Below are 17,915 nucleotides of genomic sequence, written 5' to 3' on the forward strand. Positions count from 1 at the left end.
ACAGAGCCAGGACTAAACTGTGTCTCCTGCTTCCTAGTTCATGTCAGCTGCCATGTTCCCAGGACTCTTGGATAGCCTTCCCCACCTTTAAAGAGGATAACTGAGGGTGGGCTCCATCCATGCTCTGGAGGCATTAGCAACTGAATAATGGAAGATATGACAGATGAGCCTGCAATTCCATTGCCCTAGATATCTTCAGACAGGAGAGAGGGGTTCGGAAGATGAAGGCCTTCAATGTGACTAGGGAAGACTTCCAAGGGTGGAGGAGCCAGACAAGACCCCCCCACTAACCATGGTTCATACACCAAACTCTCCCCAGGCAGAGAGGATGAGGCCCAAGGTTCAGAGTAAAAGCCCCCACCGCAGACTTCCCAGAGGACGTGCTGCCGCTTCTTTCTACCTGGATGTCACAGCTGACAAGCCGGCAGGCCAACTCTCTTCTCTGTGTCTCCTGTCCTCATCGCTGGCACTTCACACAAGGCCCACACTGAACCCACTGGGTTTCTTCCTGGACTCTCGGTGTCAGGCAGCAGTCCTGCATAAATGCAGTGTTCGCCGTTGCAAGCTGCATTGACTCTGCCCTCCCTCACACTCAGAGCTGGCATCTCACTGCACAGCAGTGAGGAGACTCGCACACTCTGTAGCCTGTGCTTAGCACACAGTAGGCACTCAATAAATGAGTGACCAGTGAACGGCTCCTTCTCTGGTGCAAAGGGCAGGAATGGCCTGGGCTCTGTAGACTTTTCAGTGGCCTCACTGATATGTCAAGAGGCCAAGAGCCCTTTCACAGAATCGCAGAGAAATACCGAACAGCCCCGGTCCTGCCCCCAGGTGGGAAAACAGGCTTGGGACCCAGGTAAGGATGACAGAAACAGGAAAGAGACCATGACAGGATGGGAAGGTATTGCAGGCATTTTGGAATGGAAGGGATTTGAAAACAAGGGGTCTTTCTTCCCTTTAGGGTCCTCTGAAACCCAAGCCTGAAAGAAAATACCCTCTCCCTACTCACAGACACGATCTCAAGGGCTCAAATGCATGTCTCCTGACTCAGAGAACAGGGTTCCAGGTTATTCATCAATTGTCTTGTATAAGGTGACTCTTCAACTAACTGTCTTATGGTTAAGACACAGTCTCATTCTTGAGCACCTTAGAAGAGCAAAACAGTTCCCAACCTCAGGGAGCCCCAAACTGAGGAGGCAACTGTCCCTGCACTAGCAGTTTATAGGGAGGTGGGACACAGAAGACCCCTTAGAAAGCAGCGCATGAGCCAGCATGAAATCCTGGAGGCAAACCTAGGTTCTAAATATGGCGGGGCTCAACCAAGGAATGCACTGGGAATTGTGTGTGGGTCCAGCAGTAAAAGAGGCTCATTAATCCACTAGGCTACAAAGCATTTAGCTTCTGTGTCCCTTTCTCCAAAAAAAAAAAAAAAAGAAAACAGGTTAGGAGTTTTTCTGGGTGTTTGATTCTTTGCAGGCGGGTAGAGGGGAGCTGGGAGCTGGGCTATGTTTAAAACGAGGGGGCCAGGCATGGTGGCTCACACCTGTAATCCTAGCACTTTGGGAGGCTGAGGCAGGCAGATCATGAGGTCAGGAGTTTGAGACCTGCCTGGCCAGCATAGTGAAACCCCGTCTCTACTAAATATATAAAAATTAGCCAGCATGGTGGCACGCACCTGTAGTTCCAGCTACTTGGCAGGCTGAGGCAGAAGAATCGTTTGAACCCAGGAAGCAGAGGTTATTGTGAGCCAAGATCACGCCACTGCACTCCAGCCTGGACAACAGAGCGAGACTCTGTCTCAAAAAAAAAAAAAAAAAAAAAAAAGGAGGGGAAGCAGGCGTGCTGGTATAGAAGGCTGGACCCTCCTGTGGGTGCCAGAAAAGGCTTTAGTGACAACAAAGGCGGCTGCAAGGAGGAGGCCAAATGGTACCAGCACAGGCAGGAAGAGTCCTTGCACTTAACCTGTAGTGAGGTACTCTCTCTCCCAAGACTGAATGTTCACTGTGAGCCCCGAATAAACCTCAGGGTCCCGTTTTCTCCATCTTCACACCTTACTATCATGTCCAGCAATGAATATGGGAGTGGGGGCCAGTGCAAGCCTCCTCCTTGGAACTCTGACACTGCTGCAGAATTTTCCAGTTAATGTACTTCCCATCTCACCCACTCCTAACCTCCTAACCCACCAGGCATCCCCAGTGCCTACTCCACCCCACCCAGCCACCAGTGAGGTGCCAAGAGGTGGTTCACTGCAATAACCCAACTCAAAGCACCAGTAAAGAGGGCTGAAAACCTCATTCTTGTGTTTGAAGAAAAAAGTGAACTCAGCAGTTTCACCTATGTGCCAGCATTTCACTAGGAACTCAGATGGGACCGGGGATATGAATGAAGTGTGAGATTGGAATTTGCCCTTGAAGACCTCACAGTATTATAGGAGAGCCAAGATGTACTAACGGATGCAAATCCCGCCTTCCGCTCCCCAGTCCTATCTTTCTCAAGCTCACCACGTTCACTCCTGCTTCTGGCTTCTGCACATACCATTCTTTCCATCCTGGTGAATGAATTCTTTGCCAAGATCCATTTCTCTGTAAAGGTTTTCCAGCCCAGGAAACACTCGTCCATTCCCTCCTTGGCATTCCCGAAATGCCTGACAAGTTCTTTCATTCAGCACTTCCTCTATGTTACAATGTTGATGTTGTAATTAATGATTTACCTCCCCTGCAAAACAGGGTTTCTGAAGAACACAGACCGCATCTTACTATCTTTGTGTCCTCAGCGCCAACAAAAGTGCTTGGCACGAGAGGTCCCTGGAGAGCATTGTGATGGAGGAGTCCTCGAGGAGTCTGTCTCTAGGAGCCAAACTTAATACAAGTAACTGAAATAAACAGTAGAGCTGCTACTTCCTGAATACGTCCCACAGTTCTCAAACTCGGCCTGTCCATACACTGAACTGCTGATCCACTGCCCCAAAACTACTCCTCACCATCTTCCCCATCTCTACAAACGGCACCTCCACGCACCCAGCTATAAACCTGGGAGTTCCCCTCAATTCTTCAAACCTAACTCATTATCCCCTAGCTGTTGAACATTCCACAATCTATCTGGAGTCCACCTACTTCTTTGTCACTGTTGGTAGCAGCCACCTTCCTCCCTTGTCTTGGAGGGCAGCAGCCTCCTGGCAGACCTCCTTGCTTTCCACCCTCAAGCCAGCCAGCTACCCCCAGCCTTTGTCCACTGGAGCGTGACCTTTTAAAATGAGAAATAGGATCGAGTCCATCCCTTGTTGGCCACAGTCCAACAGTGTCCTAGCATACACTTGACATTCTTACAGAAACCTACAGGGCCCTGTGCTCTCTAGTCCCTCTCCTCTGGGTTGTCACAATCATCACCAGGCTCTCTCAGACACACACACCAAATGCTGGCCTGCTCTGGGATCTGGACACTGCCCCAGTCCCTCTACTCCATATTGCCCCCACCCCACTAACTCATCTTTCAGCTCCCAGGATAAAGGCCCTTTTTCAGACAGGGGTTACCACTGGTTCCCCAGACTCAACTAATTCCCACCTTAGTTGGTGGGCACAACAGAACTTGTTTACTGACTACATGAATGAATATATGGCAGGTACTGCAAGCGAATTTTCCACAATTTTATCCCCATTCTGCCAACGTGGGATAAGCCACTTGCTTCAAGTTACAAAGGAAATGACGGTCAGGATTTGGGCTATGGTGGCTTGACTTCACATGCATCAACCCTCACGCTTGGTCTATGTCATGATAGTTCAGACAAGTCTCAGGCAGAATTAGGGGCCTATTTGGGTGGGAAACATTTCCAAAAGCCCTACCCCAGGACACCAGTCCAAGAGGCTCCTTCCAGATCAAATCATTTTAGGAAATGTTATATCCTGTGTCTTCTTGGAAAACCCCAATGCCCATTAGCCCACTGAAGGTTTTGGGAAATCTTGAAGTCAAGGAACATACTGGTATTATCTTTATTTTTTTATTTTTTGAGACAGGGTCTTGCTCTGTCACCCACGCTGGAGCACACTGGTGGGATCTCAGATGACCACAGCCTTGACTTCTTGGGCTCAGGTGATCCTCCTACCTCAGCCTCCCGAGTAGCTGGCACTACAGGTGCACACCACCACGCCCAGCTAATTTTTTTGTAGAGATTGGGTCTCCCTATGTTGCCCAGGCTGGTCTCAAACTCCTGGGCTCAAGTGATCCTCCCACCTCAGCTTCCCAAAGTGCTGGGCTTACAGGTGTGAGCCACCATGACTGGCCTGATACTAACTTTGGAAACACTCGGTGTTTTCCAAATTTATTTGACCACAGAACTTTTTGCCTATACTTTGGTATTCAGTGGAACACACTTCATGGAACGTTGAAGTGGAGGCTTCCTCAGTAAATACAAGAAAGGGAATAATAGACTAATCCTGTTGCACGTTGAGGTTATGTGTAAGGGAATGATGAAAGCTACGTGTAGGTTGAGTCAGCTTACAGAAAGACTTGAAAGCCAGGATAAACATGAACTTAATCCACTGAGCAATGAGAAGCCACATGAATTCTGGAGCACGCAAGTGATGAGCAGTATCTTGACAGCAGAAGAAGGCTGGGCGCAGTGGCTCATGCCTGTAATCCCAACACTTTGGGAGGCCAAGGCAGGCTGATTGCTTGAGCTCCGCTTGAAACCAGCCTGGGCAACATTGTGAAACCTCGTCTCTACTGAAAATACAAAAAGTTAGCCAGGCATGGTAGTGCATGCCTGTGGTCTCAACTACTCTGGAGGTTGAGATGGGAGAATCGCTGGAGCCTGGGAAGGCGAGGCTGCAGTGAGCTGTGATTGTACTACTGCACTCCAGCCTGGGTGACAGAAAGAGATCCTGTCTCATAAATCAGTCAATCAATCAATACATATATACATACATACATATAGAAGGATATTCTTCAGTTTTCCTGATCCACTTAAGGAGGTGGCTAAGAATTCCAAGGCCAGCCAGTTACCTCAGAAGCAATTTGACTGACAGCTGACACGATAAATAACCAAACGAGGTGAACTGTCTGAGGCTGCCATTTACACCGAATATAAACAGTGTCCCTTGGAATTGCACAAGGTGGTAGCCGCCTTCCTCTAGGCACATCTGGCTTCCAATCAACCTACAGGGCAAACTGAATTCCAGCCCTTCAGTTTCCAAAGTCCCCTTGTTTCACTTCTCGATTGCCATGTATCAAACCATTCCAAAACGTGTGGTTAAAACAGTATTCTCACAATTCTCTGGGTTAACAGGGCTCAGCTAGATGTCTTTAGTGTCATGTGGTATCAGCAAGGGCCACTCATGAGGGTGCATTCAGCTGGGAGTCTGGCGGGGTTGAAACCTTCAAGAGACACAAGTCTGGGCTTTTAGTTGTGTGTGACTAGAGCACCTTGGTTCTCCTATGCATCGTCTCTCACCATTCAGTAATTTAGCCCAAGCTTCTCTTTTGAAAACATGTCAGCGCATTTTCAAGAACAAAAGTGGAAGCTACCAAAATATCACTTCCATAACATCCTATTAGTCAAAACAAGTCACAAGTTCAGCCCACACTGAGGAAAAAAATAGACCTTATTGGAAGTAGCACGTGAACAGAGGATGAGAGCAATTGCTGGTGGCCATCTTTGGAGATGATCTACCATACCTCTAAATTTGTGAGATAAGAGTGTAGGTTTCTGATAACTTTGGAATTGAATGTACGGTAAGCTGTTTCCAGAAACAAATGCCCAATTAAGAACAAAGACGGGTTTCTTGGAACGAACATGACTTGTCGAGGATAAAGATGTTTATATCTCACATGGAACATTTGTGAGGAACCATGGAGCCAGAGTTGTGCAATCGCACAGGTTATTTTCTCCACTCTTGGGCACAAGTAAACAAATCCCCAAACCCCCAAATGGTAACAACATGACCTGGACTTAAAGGTATTGCACAAGAAGTTAGGGGCAAACTGATGTTTTGGCACCAGGGACATTTCTCATTGCTGGGCAATCCTTTGTTTCCTTCTTAGTGACATTCATTGGGATTTTGTTGCAGATACCACACAGGAAGAAGGCTATTAAACTGACCCTATCAGCAGGAAACAGTCTGGAGGAGGCAGTCACACATAATTTTGTGGAAGAAAGTGCTGAGGCAAAACCAGTTGAGGTCCGATTCCATGATCCCAACGAACAGCAAAGGGTGGCTTCTAGAAGTCCTAGCACACATCACATACTATCACTCAGCAAAGCAGTTTTCATATTTTATTCTCATGACATTCAATACCTTGATATGCTGTACATATGTGCACCTGTGAGACACATGAGGTAGAGGAAATTAATGCTGAGAGCCTCAGTGAGCCAGGCCTTCTCCCTGCTGCCATTCATTTCACTTGATGGGATTGGTTATTTGAGCCTGAGCACACTAAGAACTAGCTGAGGGGTTGTGTGGTAAGAGGATTCCTGCTGTCTCACTGGGGCTTCTTCTCAAACCAAGGTTTCCTAACTCCACGTCCAAGAATGGACTTCAAAGGCACAATTTCCTCAACTATAGACAAATTTGTGTGTATTTACAAGGGTGATTTTTAAAAATCCAGTGCTTTAATCAGAGTCTCACAGGACAGAAGAAAAAAGTGGTAAAAGGATCATGGCCGAGCTGTGCTGCTTGATCCTGGTGTAGCCCCTGAGACTTTGTTTTGACCCACTCAGAACTATAGGGACAAATCAGGACAAATCAAAGTAGAGGACAAGTCAAAAGCATCACCTTGTCATTTAAAGGTTATACCACACTGTTAAAACTTACTTGGCTGGGCATGGTGGCTCCTGCCTGTAATCCTAGCACTTTGGGAGGCTGTGAGTGGATCACCTGAGGTCAGGAGTTCGAGACCAGCCCGGCCAACATGGCAAAACCTTGTCTCTAGTAAAAACACAAAAATTAGCCAGGCGAGATGGTGGGCGCCTGTAATCCCTGCTACTTGGGAGGCTGAGGCAGGAGAATTGCTTGAACCCGGGAGGCAGAGGTTGCAATGAGACAAGATCATGCCACTGCACTTCAGCCTGGGTGACAGAGCGAGACACCATCTTGAAAACAAAACCAAAAAAAATTACTTAATATGACTCATTATCCCCAGATAAGAAATGGGAAAATAGCATGGAAGCATCAGATGACCAGACCTCATGGTAACAATGCCAAAAGTATGGGATTTGGACTCAGGGAAGCAAGGCTGTCTCATTCTGTTGCTCTAACACAGCAGCAAGACCGCTATGAGCCTCAATTTTTCATCTGGCAGAGGGCTATAATATCCACCTTACTGTGCTGTGGTGAGGAATGAAGAAAACCACAGAAGTAAGGGGACAATGCTTCCTACCCTAAATCAGAAACAATGCCACCATGAGGTACATCTTTTGCTTCCTGGTTTAGCTCTGTAGCCCCCCAAAGTTGCTGCTTGTAAAGCCAACTAACATCAATCAATTCTGTTTTTTGTTTTTTTGAGACAGGGTCTCATTCTGTCACCCAGGCTGGAGTGCAGTGGCATCATCTCAACTCACTGCAACCTCTACCTCCTGGGTTCACGCGATTCTCATGCCTCAGCCTCCCGAGTAGCTGGGACTACAGGCACATGCCCACGTCTAATTTTTCTGTTTTTTGTAGAGCTGGGATTTCATCATGCTGCCCAGGCTAGTCTCGAATTCCTGGGCTCAAGGAATCTGCCCACTTTGGCCTCCCAAAGTGCTGAGATTACAGACTATTACAGAGCTATCATGGCTGGCTTAAAAATCAGTCCTTTTTACTGTAATGAGTTGAGTTGGTTAATAATTAAAAAAATAATAAGAAGAAAAAAACGTAAAAAGAAAATCAATCCCTTTGCTTGAAAGTTTTCACCAGTTTCATTATTATCCTTGTAATGGAAGCCATTAGAAACATGGGTGCCTATAACAAAGAAATCCAACTAGAAGGGAGAGGAGGATTCATCATTAAGGAATCAAAAAAAGTTGTGGAAGCAAACGGTAGAGGGGAGGGTGCGGGCTATCAAGGTAGACAGACCTGAATTGAAGTTTCTGGATTCGCTGCTTACTTCCACCTTGGATTCCAGGTCTCCTTTGGCAAACCAGTGTACACATCTACTGCACAGAGCTAGTATGAGGGTCAAATGAGGCAGTATGAAGGTACGGTGACAACCATGTGGGAAGCAACCAGCCCATGCTACAGCTCTCTTCCTCCAGAAATAAGAGTAGGTACTTCCATTGAGCAGGTTTCAGTAATAATTTCAGACTTTTGCTCTTCTAATAAAGGAGCTTAAGCAGCTAAGCTTCTGTTATGCAGATAAGAGGGAGTTAAAAGCTGGGTGCAGTGGCTCAAAGCTGTAATCCCAGCATTTTGGGAGGCCATCACCTGAAGTCAGGAGTTCGAGACCAGCCCGGCCAACATGATGAAACCCTGTATCTACTAAAAATATAAAAATTAGCTGGGCATGGTGGCATGCACCTGTAATCCCAGCTACTCGGAAGGCTGAGACAGGAGAACCACTTGAACCCGGCAGGCGGAGGTTACAGTGAGTCGAGATCGGCCACTGCACTCCAACCTGGGTGACACAGCCAGACTCTGACTCAAAAAAAAAAAAAAAAAAGAGGGAGTGAAATGGGATAGTCTTACTCAAAATTGCCAAGGGAAGTCTGTTCCCACACTTGTGGGGGTTTAAATGAGATAATAAATTCTTTTATTTTTCAGTGAGTAAAGTGGGACGGCAAAGCGAGTGGAGGCTTGGGATCAGGACTGTGCAAAAAACTTCAACTGTATGGGTTCTCACCACTACTGGCCACAGTGAGCAAAACCATTCCAGCACATACAATTCCCAGCCTCCTCCTTTCCACCATACAGAGGTAAGTGCTCAGCCACCCTTTTCCTGTGCTGGGTATATCTTACAGGAAAATGCAGCTATTTTCAAAAATAATCATTTCAACCTGGGAGTCAATAATTAGATGTGACATTGCTCAATACTGGTGAATGAACCTGGAAATGAGAAGGGATATCTGTTCCCATCTCCCACAGGCATCAACTGTACCCCCATATATCCTAACTTCCTATTGGTTCCTTTGCCCCTAAAATCAGTGAAAAATGGCACTTAGTGAAAGAATGGGTAATACTGACTAATCATTGCTATGTATACTGATTAGCTGGAACCAAAGTGAGGCAGATCAAATTTGTGCCACCATCTAGATAAGTTCAGAGTGAGCACTCCCTCGATCTTTATAGACAGCCTGCATCACAGGGAAAAACATTCCATAGCCACAAACCACATCCCTCAACAGTGTACTGCTAGGCAAAGCAAATCCTAAGTGCGTTTACTATGAGTAGCAGATTGTGTGCATCATTTTCATATATAAATGAGAGCCCCCAGATAAAACAGACTTGAGCAGAGAACATGCTTTATTGAGGAGTAGATATAGAAGAGCACATTCTACCACATGTGGGGAAGGGTTTAGCTTCTGTAAAAGGCCTTTACCCCTTAAGAAAACCCCTAGTGAAGTTGATTTTGGATAAATTTTAACAGTGACACTGAAACTGGAGGGGAGCTGCCACTGAACATGCTTAAAATTAGCTCCCCCAACCCACAGTGAATATAAGTAGTGTACAGAGATGACAAGAGAAAGGCACAAATGACCGGAGTCAGGGATTGTGGTGAGGGCTCCACATGAAGACAGCATGTTGGAGGAGACCACGTTGGGAAGGGTGACATGTCATACATCAAAAGTTGCCCCAAGATAGCAGGTTATAATGGGCTACAGAGAAATTAGAGGGAACATCTCTTCCTTCACTTGAACAACACCAAAAATAGAAGACCAGAGAATAGAAGGACGGTGACAAATCCCAAAAAGGAAATGGAGGAGGAGTTTGTGGAAGGGCAGAAGCACTTTAATCCTAGAGGGAGGGTGAGGCACTGTTGAAAAGAGAAGCAAACCTTGGCAGGGGTGGCCATTCTGCCTTGCTGAGTCATGAGCTGAGATATGAAAGTCACTTTCAATCATTTTCAACTTCTCCCAGGGCATTGAGACAGAATCAGTGCAATGTATACAGAAGTAAAGATGTACTGTATCAGACTAGTGGAGGTGAAAAGATTTCTGCAGTATAATTAATCAGTTAACATGCAGCATGAAAGGGAGAAGTGGACATTACTTTGGCACCTGCAAACGTAAAAAGGGACTGGGAGTAAAGAGAGAAGGAAATATTTACTAGTGGGTACTTCACGGTGAGGCAAAAAGTAGTATCCGCTCCCTTTCACCAAGACACTGCCCACTGCCCACAGGTGAACTCAAATCAAACCCAGAACTACCACTTCTTCATTCTTCTCTCCATCTCATTCAGATCAATTATATGCTATTACCAAGACTAGTCCCTGGGAAACTCTTCAGAAGTATTTGGCTCTGGTAAGCCCAATACAGATCAAAAAGAGGTCTCTTAATCAAAATGAAGGAAAGAAATTTAAAGCAAGATGAAACCCAAAGTGAATGGATCCCCTGCCAATCCACACACACTCACAAGTGCCACCTCTTCCCTGCCCCTCCATAGAACACACACATAAGGAGTAACTGGAAAGGTCCTGGTGGTGGCAGCCATTATTTGGAGGTCTGGTGACCAGGCGGCAAGCACTAGTACCACGCTTAGAAGACACAACACAACCTCATGGGGCGAGAGGACATGAGGAGAGAACCAGTGACTGGACAGGTACAGTACCATAACAGAACTCCTTGGGTCAGTGCTGAGAGACCTGCACTCAAGTCTAATACAGATCCCATCCAGGCAACCTCACTGAGGCCGAAACAACAGTTCCTCAGAACCAGTGTCTGCAGTGTACACAAAGGTCGGAGCCAGAACAGTCCTGAGGGGGATGGCCTTCCCAAAGGATACTGTACTTGCCAATCACAAGAGCAACAGAAATGACAGACAGATCCCTAGGGTACGGATTCCTACTGCTGGGGTTCGCTGGCTCGGAATGACAGGTCACTTTAAGTGCCCTTGGGAGGGGTCCATTTTAAGCAGCTGGGATCCATGGTTTTATTGGAGTTGGACCTTTTGGCCTCTTTGGCTATCCACTCATCAATCAGGTCCTAGGGGAGAACAATGGGAAAAAGGATTATATATTTTCAACTCAAATGCCTTTACATAGATTCCAAAATAACAAGAAGGAATTGCCAAAGGTTTAACAACATATTAGGGTATAAAAAAATACTATCTTTTGACTTACAAACGACTTTTCTACCTAATCCATTCTTCCTACTTTACCCTCAGTGAGAAATGAAAATCATCGCTCACCTACCTTTATTGTATGTATGAAACAATTTTAAAAATTAGAAGTGAGTATGAGTTGAGACAGCATTTGTGAAGATTCCTCTACAGATGGGCAATTTCCTCCCATGCAAGAAAATCATCAAATGACAGAAGTGCTGTACAACATAAAGCTGCTTAACTGGAGCTGCTTAACTTGTGTCATCCAAATTTGAGACAGGAGCTTACCAAAACCTTCTGATACGGATAAGGCAATGCAGGCATCACTGCCAGCTACAGAAACGAGACCCAGTAAAAGGCGCATGTAGTCAAACTCCTTTAAGGGAAGGTTCTCTTGAGTCGTAAGGCCCCTACTTTGCTCTGCTAAGCCTTGAAGGACATCCAACAATGAGCAACCTGCTGATGAAAACCTTACCTGTCTCTTTAAAACTAGGTGTTTTCCCTTCCAGTACTTGAGCATCTGAAGGGCTTGTAGAGTGCTGACAATGTCTACAGGATTCACAGCCGTCTCCTGACTGATTTCTGAAACAGAAGAGCTACTGAAAACCTGACCAAAGTGCAGGTTCCCACCCCTTTGCCCCCAACCAAGGTCTACTTTCCCTTAAAGGAAATCCAAATGGACAGAATCTTCTGTACTCAACCCAATCTGTTTAGAAGGAGTTTACAAAGTATTCATTTGACCAGTCCAAATAACTACAGAAGGATATTACAGCAAGAAGCTATTCTTGGTCCCTTAGAAATCAGGGTCAAATATAGACCAAACTAAATTGTTTCACCCCTGCATAAATACACAGGGATGTCTTTCTCAGAAAGATGAACCAAAAGACCTGAAGTTTTTCTTCTTGACTTTTACAAGAATTAGTGTTAGCAACTCTGGATTTGAGAAGCCAATTAATAAACATTCCCAGGGGCCAAATGCTTTGGATTCCTAGGCAACTTTAGTGAGGGTCTCTGCAGTGGTCCATTTTCAGTTGGCCTTCCTTTCTCATATTTAGGGGAAACACAATACCCAGTAGAGTTAACTTCTTGGGCAACAATCAACCATTCCAAGGAGTCAAAAACCAACCTTTGATAGAAATCTCTTTGCCTTGGAAATTATGCAGGTAGCGGAGAAGTACTTCTTTCCAGTAACTGCGATAGCTTATAAGCCCCAGATCTGAGAGTGGACGTTCTGGGGAGCCAACTTTTTCTTCGACTTTGGAAAGCAAATAACCTGCCAGGGAACAAATACAGACTTTTTCTAGCAGCACTAGATCTTACCCGAATAGCAAAAAACAGTGTGCCAACATGCAAGAAGGTTTAAGAAGCACAGTCCCCTCTTATTCCAGGGAATGTGTTCCAAGACTCAGTGGAGGCCCAAAACTGTGGATAGTACCAAATCCTATATATACTATGTATTTTCCTACCAACACATACCTATGCTATAGTTTAACTTATAAATTAGGAACAGGAAGACAGTAATAGTAAAACAGAACAATTATAACAATATACTGTAATAAAAGTTATGTGAAGGTTGTCTGTCTCTCAAAATATCTTATTGTACTGTACTCACCTATTTTTGGACCGCAGTTGACTACAGGTAATTGAAACTGCAGAAAGTGAAATGGCGGATAAGGAGGGCACTACTGTAATAGGCACTAAAAGAACTCCGGAAGGCTTCACTATTAATCATTTTGATAACAATGGTTCTCTATAGGTGTGTGTTGGAAACAAGGGAGACAGGAAAAAAATGTGAAGCCACTTCATTACCTAGTTTTAAAATATTTTTTAAATCTTTGAATGGTAAGAACAGATTAGCTCAGTACCACCTATGAGATAGTGGGGGGGATGTGTGTGTGTAAAAAACCCAAATGATGAAGCCTCTAGTTGTAAAGTCTAAACACCTAACATTCAATTTATACAAAATATACAAAACAACATTATGGAGATGCAGTCTGCAAGGTTCATAATCTGGGTAACCCTTTTAGACAACTAACCTCCTTTCTTCAATAAAAACACAGCAAGGAAAAAAAAGATGGGACTGGAAAATTTTAGACTGAAAGTGAATTATGAGCCATATTTCTCAATCTCACTATCAATTTTACCTGGATCTAAGTATTAAAAAAAAAGTTTTTTAAAAAGAACAAAATCACACCAGGGAAATTTGAGTATCACAATTTATGATATGAAGGACTTTTTTTTTTTTAAGGTGTAATAGACCTTATTTTTTAGAAATATCAAAATAATGGCAGGTGAAAGTATAGGTAAAACGAGGTTAGCCCCCTCCACCCCCAAAAAACAGTAATTATTGAAGTTGGGTGATGGGTATAGGAGGGTTTATTATACTTTTGTTAATGCTTAAAACTTCCTATAAAATCAAGTTTATACGAACAGTGTTACCTATTCAAAGATATATAGTTCCCCTCTTATGTCACTTTCCAGTTCATCTCTTCTCAGGTGACTTAAAAATGAAAAAAGGCAGCTGGGCAAGGTGGCTCACACCTGTAATTCCAGCACTCTGGGAGGCCATGGTGGGCGGACCACCTGAGGTCTGGAGTTCGAGACCAGCCTGACCAACATGGAGAAACTCCATCTCTACTAAAAAAACACAAAATTAGCCAGGCGTGGTGGCACATGCCTGTAATCCCAGCTACTCGGGAGGCTGAGGCAGAAGAATCGCTTGAACCTGGGAGATGGAGGTTGCAATGAGCCAAGATCGCACCATTGCGTTCCAGCCTGGACAATAAGAGCAAAAAAAAAAAAAAAAAAAAGAAAGAAACAAAGAAGGCTTGGAAGGCTAATTCTAGGAATTCCAATTTTGATTACAATATACCCTGTCCTTTGACAGTGGACATCAAATAGAGAATAACACACAGTGGAGTCTTGTTTTTCACAGCAGTTATGTTTCATAAAGTCACTGAGAACCTGAATCAGTGAATACTGAACCACTGCTACTAGGAGAAATACAGGGAGGGTTAGGTTCCTGCAAGCCTCTGGTCACACATTGGTCAACCATCAATACATAACCTTATTTTATGTTTCTGTTTAAAAATGCCTTATTTAATATACACTGTTGACATCACTAACATTGAACTCACTGCCAGCAACTCTCTAATTCACCTGAAGAAAGCCATCTAACCTCTGTAAGGTACCCCGGGATTCCTGAGATTAGTGTAAGGTATCCCCCCAGGATTCCTGAGATTAGTGTAAGGTACCCCAGGATTCCTGAGATTAGGAACACCAGACACATCAGCACTACTCATAGGGGCCATTTAAAATCAACAGAAAGCCAAAACCGTGTGGCATTCACAGACTGAAAACGAACTTGTTTACAGTATAAGAGCTGAAAACTCCGAAGTCAGCTGGGAATGTGTGCATCCATGACCCTTATTTTTTGCTGCTCTGTGCATGTTCACGAATGACCACAAAAATGTTAAGATTGATTTTGGGGTTACAAATAAAACAGTGAGTAAGCAAATTCACAAACACAGAATCCACAATTAATGAGGGCAGAGTATATTATGCAAAGGGTCCATTGGGTGCATGGATTACTTCTAGACAAGTCCCTACAAAAGTGAAATCCCTAGCATCAAGGAACAGATTTTAAGCCTCATGCATGTATGTGCTGTTTAAAAGTCTCAAACTGGGATAATATGAAAGAGCTCACTTTATCATCCTCTGTACTTCCTACTCATTAAGGAGAAGTCCTGTATCCCTTCAATGGTCAATGTGTATCAGGCAGAATGACAATGTTCAGGTTTTTCCTACTTGTTCATTCATTTACTAAATATCCATGTACCTCCACTACATTTCAGGAATTGCAGAGACCACAAGACAAAAAGACAAACAGCAATATTCACATGGTCCCTGCCTTGTGGAACTAATGACTTAGCAGTTTCACTTACTGAAATCAATAAGCATCTTGCCATAGCCCTGTCTCATGTACTGAGGCATGGTAAGGATACAGGATACGTTGTAGTTGAGGAATGAATTCTTTTCCTAAAATCAAGAGCAAACAGATGAACACGTCACGAGGATTTGAAACCAAAGGTTTCAGCACTTCCACCGATACAAAATAAGGCTGCTTGCAAAACATCTGGGTAACCAGTCCCAAGGAGTGGCTGTCAGGCTCACAGCTGTTATAACCACACCCCTTATCATGGCCAAAGCCATTAATCATCCCAGGATTTCCCTAGCTGAGACCTCCAGTCTCATTTTAAGGGGGCTGACTCTGGGTTCCTGACAGCCACAGAGCAGGGCAAGAAGGTTAAGGCTGCTAACTCAGTATATAGAAGCCCACTTTAAATGCAATTTTTGAAAAGGAGCTGCCTACTGGAAGAGAAGGGAAGGAAACAACACAGTAAGTCTCCATTCTGCAAAGGGATTTAAAAAAAAAAAAAATCGAATCGAACGAAATCAAAATGTGTGATTCCAGTTGCAGGAAGTGTCCAGAATAGGGAAATTTGTACAGACAGAAGGGCTGAGAGGGATTGAGTGGAAAAAGAAGTGATTGCTAACAATTTATTTTCAGGATAATGCAAACTGGATTGATTGCACAACTCTGTGAATACACTATAAACAACTAAATTGTACCCTTTCAGTGTGTGAATTTATGGTGTATGAATTGTATTTCAATAAAGTTGTTATACTAAAAGTCATAAAATCTGGCCTTGGGCCAGGCGCAATGGCTCACACCTGTAATCCCAGCACTTTGGGAGGCTAAGGCGAGTGGTCACTTGAGGTCAGGAGTTCAAGACCATCCTGGCCAACATGGTGTAAAACACCATCTCTACTAAAATCACACAAAAAATTCGCTGGGCATGGTGGCAGGCACCTGTTATCCCAGCTGCTCAGGACGCTGAGGCAGGAGGGTCACTTGAACCCGGAAGGCAGAGGGTACAGTGAGTCAAGATCACACCTCTGTATTCCAGCCTGGGCAAGAGTGAGACTGTCTCAAAAAAAAAAAAAAAAAAAAAAAAATCTGGCCTTGGGTCTTTAAAAGGCGCAGTAGTGTTATCACTGAAGGGACTGTGCTAGGAGCCCAGCTAAACAATCAGGCAAAAGGAGTATATTCCTGGTTTTAAGCTGATAACACAGAGGCAGGCAAAGCCAGGAGAGCTGGCTTGACTACAAGATGTTGGCTTGTGGGTTACTAGGGAGGGCTCTGGCCAGTTATTAATAGGCAGCTCCAGTCCACAATTCCAGAAAAGAATTAACCAGAAGCTTTTAATAAAAACTGCATTTTCATTAAACAATCTTTGATACATGGGTTTGCCCTTTTTTTTTTTTTTTTTAAATTTAAGGAAGGGGTGTCATCATTGCCCAGAGTGCGGCTTCTTCCTGTCGGTGATTTGAGCCCCCAGTTGCGAACATGGATCACCCTGCTCTGGCCAGTGGCTTCTTAATCTCCAGCTCCTGCTTACCTTGGAAAAATATCCAATCAGGTGACAGCCAGTGTTGTCCGCCTCTGTCATAACATAGAACAGGAAGGGTTCCACATCATAATATAATGTCTTATGGTCCAGAAAAAGTTTGGCCAACAGGCACAGGTTTTGGCAGTAGATCTGGAAGCAGAGAAACAGAGTTCATGTGTGGGCCACTGATTCCTAAACAGATAAAGGCCTAAAATTCACAAACATACCATAATTATTAATGAAACATATTGTGTATTTTGGCAAAAGAAGAGTTCTATGTCCTTCACAAGGTATGATGGAGAAAAAACACATGCCTTCTGAAACCTGTGAATATCCAACATTACAACTCCTTTCTAAAGCCACCACTTTTTACCTTGTTTTTCTTGCCATCCACTTCAAACACAGAGATTGAACCTTTGCGATATATCTCATCACCAGGTGGGTGTTTCCACACACATTTGGCCTGCGAGACAATGAAATTCACATCAGGGAACCAAAGCCTCCCAACAAGACTGCTCCTCAAAAGGGAAAAGGAATGACAGGTCAAATGTGATTAACTGAGCTACAGGACAGTTGGACAAGTTGAGAACATACTGTAAAACACAGATTTTTTTTCCATAAAACAAAGACTTCCAAAGTCATTTGAATATATTTATGACACTTCTATAGCAATCTGGAACAAGTGCTCTGGATTACATTCTGGCACTGCTTTAGCCCAGGAGATTAAAATCACCCACTACATAAAGGTCAAATAAATAACAATACCCTTGCTTATTATGCCTCAAGCCAACAGGAAATTCTTAAGCAGCTTATTTCCAGCAGCTTAGGGTGGCTAAGTACTTTACTCTCACCTTTACCCATAACTTCTCATTACCACCTAACCATTATGGTCTTCTTTTGTTCAGATTAGAAAACTCACAATGATAAAAACCATGTACCACTACCTGTCTGCCCTTCTCCTCCGCAACTGCATTACCTTAGTTATATAAGGAAATTAAGAGAAAGTCCTGTGGCAAAAAAAGGAAAAAAAAAAAAAGCAAGCAGCCTAGCTGAGCAGCAGGAAGCTAGGGTCACTTGGCCACAAGGAGGCATGAAGTACCCCCTTTTCCTAACTCTCAAGTGCTAATTGTTTTAATGCAGCCAGTCAGCTGCATTCTGCTGTTAGGTGAATTCTTTTTTTTTTTTTTTTTTTTGAGGCGGAGTCTGGCTCTGTCACCCAGGTTGGAGTGCAGTG

At 44.2% G+C, this 17,915-nt stretch overlaps 1 protein-coding gene across 6 annotated transcripts in view; it reads right to left on the reverse strand.

The window, feature by feature from the left end:
- Positions 1-9,413: 9,413 nt before the first annotated feature.
- The window catches only part of KAT7 (lysine acetyltransferase 7), a 40,793-nt gene continuing 32,291 nt past the window's right edge, over positions 9,414-17,915 (reverse strand). For all 6 annotated transcript variants that reach the window (XM_003912717.4, XM_003912716.5, XM_021928985.2 and 3 more), the window contains 6 exons: positions 17,055-17,144; positions 16,691-16,831; positions 15,173-15,266; positions 12,355-12,501; positions 11,704-11,810; positions 9,414-11,110 (listed from right to left, as the gene is read on the reverse strand). In XM_003912717.4, the coding sequence (XP_003912766.1) occupies positions 11,009-11,110; positions 11,704-11,810; positions 12,355-12,501; positions 15,173-15,266; positions 16,691-16,831; positions 17,055-17,144 (681 nt within the window). In that variant the 3' untranslated portion in view covers positions 9,414-11,008. The remainder of the gene's footprint in view (positions 11,111-11,703; positions 11,811-12,354; positions 12,502-15,172; positions 15,267-16,690; positions 16,832-17,054; positions 17,145-17,915) is intronic.

The sequence above is a fragment of the Papio anubis genome, chromosome 17 (genome assembly GCF_008728515.1).
Source record: "Papio anubis isolate 15944 chromosome 17, Panubis1.0, whole genome shotgun sequence".
NCBI lineage: Eukaryota > Metazoa > Chordata > Mammalia > Primates > Cercopithecidae > Papio > Papio anubis.